The sequence below is a fragment of the Capsella rubella genome, unplaced genomic scaffold (genome assembly GCF_000375325.1).
Source record: "Capsella rubella cultivar Monte Gargano unplaced genomic scaffold, Caprub1_0 scaffold_7, whole genome shotgun sequence".
NCBI classification, from domain to species: domain Eukaryota; kingdom Viridiplantae; phylum Streptophyta; class Magnoliopsida; order Brassicales; family Brassicaceae; genus Capsella; species Capsella rubella.
The window spans coordinates 1,958,749-1,970,588 of NW_006238917.1; the positions used below are offsets into that span (position 1 = coordinate 1,958,749).

Here is an 11,840-nt window from a genome sequence, read left to right on the forward strand (position 1 = left end):
AAGGATATACGAATTTTTCAAAAAGGATTTTTTAATTTAATTTTTCAGTTTTAAATAATTTCTTCAGATAAAAAATTAATAATAAATGCTAATATTAATTAATTAAGTGTTGTGATACTCGATGATTATACATAATAGGGATCTCCTATGATAATTACTGTTGTTTAAAGAATAACAGTTGTGTGAAACTATGGACTATGGATTACGTTTCAAAAATCCATATTTTAGTAATTCAAAACCGATGATTAATCTTTTAATTAGTACACTTAACTATATGAAATGGTGAGTTTCAGATTTTAATTAAATAAAAATGCATAATTTTCAAATTCCATTGGGGGACTATATATATGATAATGGTTAGGTAAAAGTTTTTGTTTTTGGTTAGGTAAAAAAGCCGAATAGACTAATATTCTTACGTGAATTAGCAATGAGACAAAACAAATGAACTTTATAAACTATGTCATAGTTAGATCGAGCTTTCCTTAATATAAATAAAGAGAGTTTTGTGTGAAATCAATGATCGAACGTATGTGTGTAATAAGTAAGGTCCAAAAAACCCGTGGTATGGGTCTTGTTCCATCGAATCTATATGTAAACTAGTAGTACTTTTGTATAGTAAGAATGGCCTATCAATGAAATGATAAAAAGAATACTGTATACTGTATTTGGTTTGGAAATGTCAAATCTTTCGCCTAACAAAAAAAAAAAAGAAAAGAAACGTAAAAGCAACATGTAAGAGATATGGAATCCACGACGCATCCACGTTAATACTATTACCTACCTACATTTCCTAATTTCCCAAGTTTCATTTTCATTATCCAATTTGTTTTCTTTTTTCCTTCCTTCTCCAAAATATTATTATATCATTCAAAAGATGCAGTAACAAGTTTGTTTTGATTAAGTCTGCGATGCAATATATATTTATTTTTTATATTGAATCAATTGTTTTATGAGATTACAAATGCATCTACGTGGCTAAATATGAAATACGTAAGCAAAATAATAAACAATCTAACAACAACGTTTTGGATAATTGCAAAACAATACCTCAATTATTTTATATTTTCCAAGATATTCCCCATTTCTACAGAGCACGGGCAGTGGCGCACATGTCATTTAGATTTACAACTATTATCTTGTTGAGACGAGAAACAAACAACATGTGTTCAGAGACTTCACCAACTCTACCTCTTGTGAAAATTTACGAAATAAACAAATACCATATAACACATCAAAATTAGCTAAGGTAAGATCGAAAATAATCGATCCCAAACTGGGACATGTATTTGATTCTGATAATCAAATCACTTAGGTAGTATAACAAAAATGAAGTTTTTTTTGGGTGATTTACATGTAGACCTACTTTATGAGTGTTTGCGTTTTAATTCCATATCTATTCTACCATTAGCAAATTGAGCAATGATGGTGTATATGTACTTTTGCCATACATACTTGAAGTATCAGTTCCAAACTTCTCTCGTCGTTTACGATGATCTATAGTTGGGCAATCTATTAAACGGTCCCATCTTCAACTCCGGGCCTAGGACTTGTGGGGACAAATGGGCCGGCCCATGTGTCCATCCGTAATCCACGTAAGATTACCCTTACCCAATTCTTGTTTCTCTGAGCTTTGCTCTTTATACATACTCATTTTCTAAAGTTTGTCAACAAAATAGGTAACGCTAATTTAATTTGTATCTCTACTAGACGTAAATCCGTAAAACTAAAAAACTCTAATAGTAGATTAGATATAATAATGACCTGAAACATCGTGCAACGCTAATTACTCTCTATCCATATTCCATAGGACCAAGTCTTTATGTTCATATAACAATTCTATACTTTATTTCAACTGAATTTTGTAAAAGTTAATTATAAAGATTCTGTTTCCGTTAATAGTAGTAGATAAGATACAAATTCCATTCAAATAAATTCCTTAGGACTCGTCCTAGTAACCAATATCACAAATCACAGAGTTTTTTACATCTTATTGGGTTGATTTATATATTTATTGACAAATTGAAGGAGGACATAATACGATCTAATAATAATATTAGATGCTACAAGTAGTATAGTATTTGTAGGCATTAGGGTGAGTGTCTAGGAAACCCAGGGGGTAGCAGAGATCTGTCGAAACAGAGATCGAGGAATCCATAAAACGAAGGAAGGGCTCACAAGTGTTCAATGAAACATGTTTCTCTGTTTAGGAAAGTGCGAGAGAGAGAGAGAGAGAGAGAGAGAGTTCACAATCCTCTATGGCAGGCAGGCCAAACTCTGATTCTCCTCTTTCGATTCATAATTTTTTTTAAAATGGTGGAGAAGTAATAGTTATTGTGCTGCGCCTCTTGTCACTGTACTTGTTATTGATTGTTGAGCAACCCGATGATACCACCACCACCCTTTGCAGCTTTCTCCATTCCAATACGCGTGTCTTCGGGACTCTACTCCCACCTCTTTTCTCTATTTCTTTTGCAACATCCAAAACCCATTTATTATATTATTATTACTCCTTTGCTTTCTCTATTTTTCTTCAACTTTGGCTCCCCTTTTTCTATGTATTATTAGCTAATTCAAATGTAAATCAAAGAGACATATTTATTTATATACATTGACATTATTATTTGTTTATATTTGAGTGAAAAAGATGTATATTTGTATGATTTAACATTAGTCTTTCTTTCTAATTATTGTGCGCATAGAGATTTAGGAAGTGTTTATGTTTTTTAGAAAACTAATCATCAAATACTGTGTTGATCTTTGTTACTGAATTTTTTGGAAAATAATTAACTTTCATGAAATAGAAATAATAGTAAAAGTCAAACTTATATCCAAAAAATTCATTAGAGATAAGGAAAATATGGATTATGTTCATAAATCCAGCTGGGTTCTTTTTTTCCCATTGATGGAAAAGAAAAAAAAGACCAAAGAAAAAAAAACCTAATTAGAATTTACTTTCTTGATAACTTTTTTTCCTATTCTAAATTGCCTAATCTTACTTTTTCCTTTTGACCCCCTAAATTTTCCCGGAAAATACCAAAAAATATTACCCTGCCACGTCATCTACCCGGAGTAAAAAACTCTCCGTTCACCGGAATACAAAACTAGGCACTTTCTTCTACGTTTTTTTTACCAAATTTTCTCGGGAAAATTTCAAAAGAGAATCCTAGAGAACAAAGGCTTCGATTCTGTTTTTCTTGGGGGTGTTACAGATCGGACAACGAGCAAGCCCTTCCTCGCAATCTGTGCAGCAACAGAGATGCCTACACGGCAGAAACAGAACTCTCGTCACTCCGTTAGACCCACAATTGCAGCAACACCCACTCGTCATCATCTTCTTCGCCGGGAAACTATCTCCGCCGCCTTCTCCGCCGCAGAAAGACCCTTCGTCCTCCGCCTCCACCGCTGCATCGGCGTCGAAACACGCTGCGGCTCTCTCACGAACCTGTTCGAGCGTTGAGTTGAGCGTTTGCACCACTGCCTCGTTCTCACGAGCCATTCTCTGCCACGTCTGATTCTCCATTTCCATCTTCCTCAACAGATCTTCGAGTTCCATGTTCTTGCTCAATGCTTTCGACATTTCCTCTTCCTTCTGACTCATCAAAACCAAAGCTTTGCTTTCCATTTTCCTTAAGATCATCTCCATCTCTTGCTTCCTCTGTTCTTGCATCACATATCTCAGCCTCTCGTTCTGTTTCAATAACAACAAAAAAGACTTCAATTTTTATCAGTGCCCATGATTCCAAAATCGAATCTTTACGACGTTAAATGAGTTTTCGATTACGAATAACAAACCTGTATCCTGATGAACTGATCGATCTCTTGTCTCTGTTTCTCCATATGAGCGGCTAAAAGGTTCTGAGAACGAGGCTGTTGCGGCTGATGCTGATGATGAAACAGAGCTTGCTGGTTGAAATCTTTCTGCGACTGGAGAATATTGAGATAAGACAAATCGTTTCCGTTCCGGATTCCGATTCCGCCATTGTTGTTGATCAAAGAAAACTCAGAAGCACCAAACCCGGTTTGGTTAGCGTTCGTAGCGTTGTAGTTCAACTGCGCTTGAATAGCCATCTCTTTAATCCCCACAGAGTAAAAAAGCTTCAAGCTTTGATTTTAGTTTTTGCTCCGATGAACAAGAGCAGAAAGAGAAAGGGATGGAGAGGAGAAGAAGAAGAAGAAGAAGAAACGATGTTGGGTGATTAATAAAGAGGAATCAAAGAAGCAGGAAACCGAATCTGAAATGGGCTCTGATCCGTTTGTGTCTCGGGAAATAAAAATATACAATGCATGTAACCTCTGCACAATAGTATATATATCTGTCGAGTTTTGTATTGATGATGAGAATAGAAGAGAGAAAAGAAAAAAAAGATGAACGGAGTAAAGTAACTGATAAAAGTTGAATAGAGAGAGAGAGAGAGAGGCTTTTGTTGGGGGATACTAGTCTTCTCCTTAATGCTGATCTGACATTTTAATATATATACAGAGAGAGAGATGCTTAAGTTTAATATTAGGCACTAAAGAAACGACGTACACATGCTGATTATGTGACTGAACTATCTTTTTATTTATTTTTATCTTTCCAAGGTCAGAGATTTTGCCAGAGCCGTTTTGTCTTTTATTTAGTACTCTTGTTTTTATTTATTTTTTATTGTTCTTTTCGGCTTTTTCGAAAATGTGAAAGGTAAAAATATACAAAGTCCAAGTGGAATTATGATGGCAGGACCTCAGAGATTTATTTCTTTTTTCTTGGTTTTTGCTTTTTTCTTAAAGAAAAATAAAAATTTACTTCTTATTTTTGTCTGATTTTAAAATTTATTGTTTACTCTGAATTGGTCAGTTGAGTCATCTGGAACGCCTGAATTATTTGATGTTTTTGGTCTATTTTTTACCACTTTTTTGGTCTTTTTCTAATTATGAAAGTTTATTTATTTGTAATTTGTTTTCTTAGTCAAACAATGGATGATTTTCCCATTTATTTTGTTCCAGAAAAGGTAACGCCATTATAAGGAAAAACACATCAACCATATTACACTCATTGTTACAAATTCATTTATGCTAAGTTTCTTTTTTTTTTACATTGTTGTTATCCACAACCATAGGCTTAAATTTAGATTTGCACAAGAAACAAAATTAGGAAAAGACAAAATTATAAAATTACATATTGTAAATTTACAGCTCATTATTCTGACTTTTAATTGATATATATACAAACAAACATAGACATATTTCTTTCTAGAATTTTTTTAAAAAATTGCTGTATATTTAATATATTAAGATTATCATAGCATATTTATTAATATCTTAAGATATGATAGTATAACTTTCATTTTTATCTGGATTCGTCTTTGCAGTTTTCAAGGAAGTGTATAAAATCAATATAGAAAATTTCAGAGACATTTTGACTTTTATAAAAATGTTTGTTTTACTAAGATTAATTAAAACGGGTAGATTTAAATCCATTATTAGTCATTGGAATCATCTAATCCAAAATGCTTTCGTTGACTACTAAAAACATTTTGGTCAAGTATGGCTTAAGAAGGGAATCACAAATTTGACTATATGATTTTTTTCTTTAATCTACCTTATAGTTATAGGTATCCGTCGCAAATCATTGAGAAATTAGTAATGTACGTGCAGAGTTATATACTACAAATTTGATTAAGTTCCATATCATAAGTGTGCTTTTATTAATCTTTGCCGCAATACTCTACCCGTTGTAGTCACACACTTTATCATTATGATTTTGTTGATAGTTGTGCATATACTTACTTGATCTACTTATTATACTTTTAACTTCACATGTATTGGGAAATCATAAAATGGAGCAAAATAAAAACCTACTATGTATATATCATGTCATTTACTAGATATTATTGAGTAAGCTTAAAATGTGATCTAAGGTTCCATTTGTTTCAGTCAATACCCTGTATAATATACCAAAGCAACCTAATCGAGATGCGAGATTAATATGCATGCCCATAATCTTTTGTTACCGCTACCGCATGTTCCAACACAACATGTAACAAAAAGGGCTCGCAAAATAGATAGCACGTAAAGAAAATGCAAAATATGGTTGTGTTAAATGTATTTTCTCAAATTTTCGATTTGTTTATTACAATGGATTGGCTTTTAAACGTTAAGAAAAGAAAAGATGGAGAGAAGGGTCCATATTTATGAACTATATGACATAATACATGCTAGAGGAATGGTGCAAACCATGTGATATTTTTCAACTATTATATATGTGTCTATCTCATATAAGTATTATTCATTTTTATTATATATGCTATAGAGATATTGGATGACTTAGAGACACTTGTTGGCTATTATTGTTATCATTCGAGTGTGTGTCGCCTGTTTCTTGGGAGGTGGATGTGTTGCTTTGTTTCCCCCTCAAAAAATATAAAATTGTACTACTCTGAGATATATAAAAATATATATATAACTAAAGAAGCAATGGACATATATAATACACAACAAAAAAGCCCCAAAATCCCACCTCTCGTATCTACCGACACGTTTCCGATGCATTGCATCTTCCTCATATCCATAACCCAATGCGTACTTAGCAATAGAGAGTCACGCTAATCCCACTTTCTTATAACGTTACATTAATTGGTGACAAACAAAGTACACGTGATGCAAGACCCTTTGAACGATATGGACTGCCCCGCTAGCTAATCTCAAAGCATCGGGCTGTATTCTGCTTATGTTCACGTACATATATACGGAACAGTATAAATTTTATAAGCTTTAGGATCTTAAAAGGCTACCTACCACCGCTTAATAATTTCAAAAGATAAGACTAATCAGTGACAAAGTTGAAAGCCATCACACGAAAACTATATAAACATGTGTTACAATCACTCAAACAACCAAAAAAGATTCAGCCACGAGAGAGCATATGTATGTAACACATGTTTTGGAGAAGTAGTTAGCTTCAATCGCAATTCCATCCCATCGCTGTTGCAAATGTGCGGCTGAGCATCAATAGTCTCCTTTAATTATTCTGACTTACATAATAAGTCGTTTTACTTCTTTTCGTTCGTACGAACAAATTACTTTATTTCACGAAATACATCATTATGATATAAATTTAATATTTTCTTTTATGTTATCTTTGATTTAGTTTAGTCAGATGTAAATTGATATCTATTGACGTTATAGGAAAATTACAACAAAGTGGTCGTAAATCACTTTAAATCAGGGGGTTCTCGATTATCTAATCCATCTTAGCAAAGAAAAGTTTCTCGAACACTTCGTGTTTTATGGTGAAAACAGAGACATTAACCTAATTTTACTTTTTGAAAAACCTGCACAAAACGACACCGACCCCTACAAATTTTTATTTTATTTCGGTTTCCTCCTGAATTAAATATGTAAACTAAGCTCGTAACTTTTACTCAATCCACCGTGTTTACTGTTATAAACTTATAATTAAAAAAAAGAAGAGCGTGTTGCGGTTGCATAATGTAAAAGCATGCGTGTATTAAAAAGCCTTACATCGCGTTCGATCAAATCGTCGCACACGCATACACACCACTCTCGTTTTCAACCAGTTCCCGTTTTTGTCGAACGGTCCAATTTCAGACCATTTAATGACTTAATCTCAAACTAACCCGAGACCATGTTTCCGAATTTGAAATTATTATACTGCTGTATATTTTAAATTTATGACTTGGGTTTCACGCTAAATTATGAATTAATACTTGTACTAAAGCGACGACCCTTTCACTAAAACTGGGTAATGTTGAAGAACCTTTTAAATACTGGAATATTTTGTTATGTTCTATAGCAAAGAATATTAAACTAAAAATAATACAAACATAACTGATGTTTTCGTTGTTTTTATAATGATAAATAATTTAACATTTCGGTAAAAGTTTCAAAGATGAATTCTACATATCCTGTTGAAACGTTTGCAGTCAAGTAACAATATAGTTTTGACTAAAATGTTGTGACATGCGATAATATATCTTTGAGGTAACATGCAATGATTAATATTATAGGGTTTGCGTTAAAAACGTATCAACCACTTAATAATTAAAGGGACCGTAAGTCCGTAACTATTGGTATTAGTCTATTCGGGACTGTTGGTATTGTACTTTTTTGAAACACAAAGGATCAAGCAAAGGTTTGTGTATTTGCCACTTTGCCTAGCTTGTCTTATGCTTACCCCGTACAACTGCTATATAGTTGCTCTATGATTTTCCCTTCATTATCATAGGCTTACATATCGTATATGTAGACTTTATGAATATTTTTAATATATTTTCTAAGAATTTAATATACAGTTCGAAAAGAATTGTGTATCATTATCAGCTATTACGTCCACATGCAGGCGATATTATAAGCGTTGGCCCGCGCTTGTCGCCAATGGTCGTTTGCTATAGGCGTTCGGTACGTTCGGACATCACCAAACGAATTCAAAGCCATAAAGTATTACATTACGGCATGTGGATTGGGGTACCATACTACCATATAGTATGTACATTACATTTAGACGTACGTTATAGGTTACGTGTATAATACTATATACCATATAAATATATAATATACAATACTCGGGTTCGAGTTCCCAGGTTGTATGATATATGGACAACAAAATAAATAGTATATATTTCACCGATGCCTGCATATATAAGGTATCATTGACTGCATTACAGATCCTGCATTGTCGCATATGTTGTAAACACATGGTCCATCGTTCCAACTGATTTAAATGATATCCGAATCTGTCTATATTGTCCACGTCTATAAATGCCTCAAAACAAAATACAATAACTCTTTCACAAATGACATATTCAAAACCAATTTACAAAGAAAGTTGACGATACAAATTAAACCAGTTAACTAAAGATTTTCTTGATTTTAAAAGCCGCTGAATTTGTTTTGTAAAATATTATAAGAAAATAGGATTAAAAAAGTGATAACTCAAGAAAAAAAAAGATGATTAGGGTTATAAGAGAGTGGGGGAGCCGGTGGTTTCCCGTGGCCATGCAAAGGTGTCAGCTTCGTGTCACAGTCTACGATGGACACCGACACACGAAACTCATGTGAACTGTTCTTTCTCTTTATTTTTATTTTTCTCTTTCACTTTCTCTTCTGTTCTCGAGAAAACTCAACCAAAATGGACAAAAGGCAAAGCATTGTTATTTCCTCTTTTCTTTACAGTAAACATTATTTTGGATTTTGGTTTCTTGATAAAAAATAAAAATAAAAATAGAGGAAAGGACAAAGGAGATTCATTTAACAGATAAAGATTTTCACCTTGGACCAAAAGAAAAGAAAAGAGAAGAAAGTAACTTAAATTAAAAATTTCCAACAATTTCTTTCTCGTGCAACTTTGACTATGAAACAGGATCATCATCATATTAATTGTAAGGTACCTTTCTCAATATGATACAAAACTCGATGTCTTCTTCGGTTCTTACATTTCTTTGAAGACCAAAATGACTTTTAGTTAAAAGCGTATTATTCATTGTTTATAAAAAAAAGCCGGCCGAGTATAACGTGAAAGACCGTTCTGATACGACATTTACATGCCACGAGGAATGACAAAAATTAGACAAATCAAGCACATTATAATAATAATAATATATAAATTTGATTGATTTGTTTTCTTCGTCAAATTGACTGATTTAAATCAAATGGACCATTTTGGTAACGTATAATATAAAGCTGACCTAGTAGACTTTGTACATGGAAAGAGAGTTTTTCTTTAGATATAATGATTTTAGTGTTTGTCTTCGAGGTGAAGGTGATGGACTTGGATGGGTGAAAGACTCTGTGAGAGAGCTTTATCCGTGCCAATAACCGGATGATCGGACAGACCACATTGAATGATTCCCAACTTTTCCGGTTTAGTTTTCTTTCGGTGTTGTAATATTTTACAAAAGAAAGCAGAAGTTGTTGTTGTTGTTGGTAACGTATATATTTTTCTCTGTGAGGTAAAGTTCTTGTTTCCAAGAGAGGGCTTAAAGTATCGAGGCCACGACCTGTCACACACAACACAATATTCCATACTCCTGCTTAAATTACGTAATCTCTCTTTTAATTTATTTGACTTATCTTCCTAGTTCCTCTGCTCCCTCATTTCCTTGTCCTACTCTATTAATTCTACCTTTCTTTCTTACTAGTAACATTTTATTTATTTTTGTCTCATTATGCAAAAATAAAGTAAAATAATGAAACAATATTGAGAAAAAAAACTAAATCATATTGTATGTATTATCATTTTCATCCGACGCGCACAACCACGGCTGTGGCTAGGTGGTGAGTGTGTGACTAGTAAAGAAAGGTAGTGATGCGTAAAGGAATATTTTTTAAAGGTTAACCATTTAAGTTGAAATTTTCTTCTAAGGGGAAAAAATTGCTTTTCTTTACTTTGTTTTTTTGGACCAGCGAAAAAAAAACACATCTTTTTTTAGAATCTAGCGTGGATTCCACGGTATAATAAACAGCTAAAAATTAACCATCTTAAATTGAAAATGTAATGTAAATCTTTTGAGTTCTATTTTCTTTATAATATCAAAATTATATATAACAATAGGAAACAGTATTACAACTGTTTCAATAAAATTGTAAATAATTAAAAAATACTATAAATTCATACGATAAAAATACCCAAAATTCTTATAATGGACCGATCGATATACAACACAAACGATAAGTCTATGTATAATTGGGCCTTACCATCAGTAATTTAACTAATAAAGGCCCATTATTATTATGGTTTACTCGTCTGAATACTAGTTAATTCTACAGAATGTTGGGGTTTGTTTATTTTTTTAGTCCTCATTGCTCGCTCATTTGTTCCCAACTAGCTAGGCTCCCAAAGAGAATTGTGTGTATAATAAATAGGTGATTTTTTCAATGGACTCCAGAGGACCAAAACGTGCGTCCAGATTATTTTCAATGCTGATTAAGGTAAATCGGGAGATAAAAGCTTTTCACCAAAACATGCAAACAACACACAAGGAATGAAGGAACACATTACACATAGATGAGACAAAACATAACCAATTATGAGTTGTTGACGATACAGACACATGTTTCAGATTTTCCAATTTATATGAATCTTTGTGATGACAAAACTCGTTACATCACCACATATCTCGTTCACGTTGTATTATATAACAACTAACCAACTTTTATTTTTGTGAATACAATATAGTATATGACAGATTTTAGTGTTTGAAATGAAAGGCTCCCCCACAGGCTAGTGAATTAGTTATGGATGGTTGCCCCGCAAAATAAAATTTATATATCGCTCGTTCATTTAATTATTTTATATTTTATTTGGAACCATAACAAAGAGATGAGTCAGATGACCATCGTGAAACGTTTATATTTGTTTGTGCATAAACATGTCAAGAGTGGTCCACCATTACGTAACATGAGCACTTGAGCAGTATGTCTTAAGAGGTTCCAACTTCCGATCCGAATTTTTTCATCAATAATCTAATTTTTTATTCAGATTTGAAATAATTGCGACTAGCTAGAGATATCTTAAAAACTACTTATTTCGTTCAATTAGCAAACATGATTTGTAGTACAAATGTCGATTTCCATCTATCTGTCAAGTTTAATAATTGCCACACTTGAGTCTAGAGGTGTGCATATATAACAAAAGCGACCTATATAGAATAAAGTCGTTCTATATATAAAAACACACACATAAATATTCCTCATATATAATTGGCTTTTCTTGCTGTTCGAGAGTCAAACTCACACACGACTCACTGAAGTTTTTGATACAAAAATATTCAACATATAATTATCTAAAAGTATATATGGTCGAAAACTACTTATAGAGTTTGGTAGGTCGTATTTTCAACATT

At 32.8% G+C, this 11,840-nt stretch overlaps 1 protein-coding gene across 1 annotated transcript; it reads right to left on the minus strand.

Annotated features, from left to right (window-relative positions):
* Window positions 1-2,810: 2,810 nt before the first annotated feature.
* On the minus strand, window positions 2,811-4,413 carry LOC17877746 (probable BOI-related E3 ubiquitin-protein ligase 3). Its single transcript, XM_006284272.2, has 2 exons — window positions 3,793-4,413; window positions 2,811-3,688 (listed from the first exon to the last, which is right to left on the minus strand). Exons 1-2 carry the CDS (start codon window positions 4,066-4,068, stop codon window positions 3,164-3,166), a joined length of 801 nt encoding a protein of 266 aa, XP_006284334.1. The 5' UTR covers window positions 4,069-4,413; the 3' UTR covers window positions 2,811-3,163.
* Window positions 4,414-11,840: the final 7,427 nt, after the last annotated feature.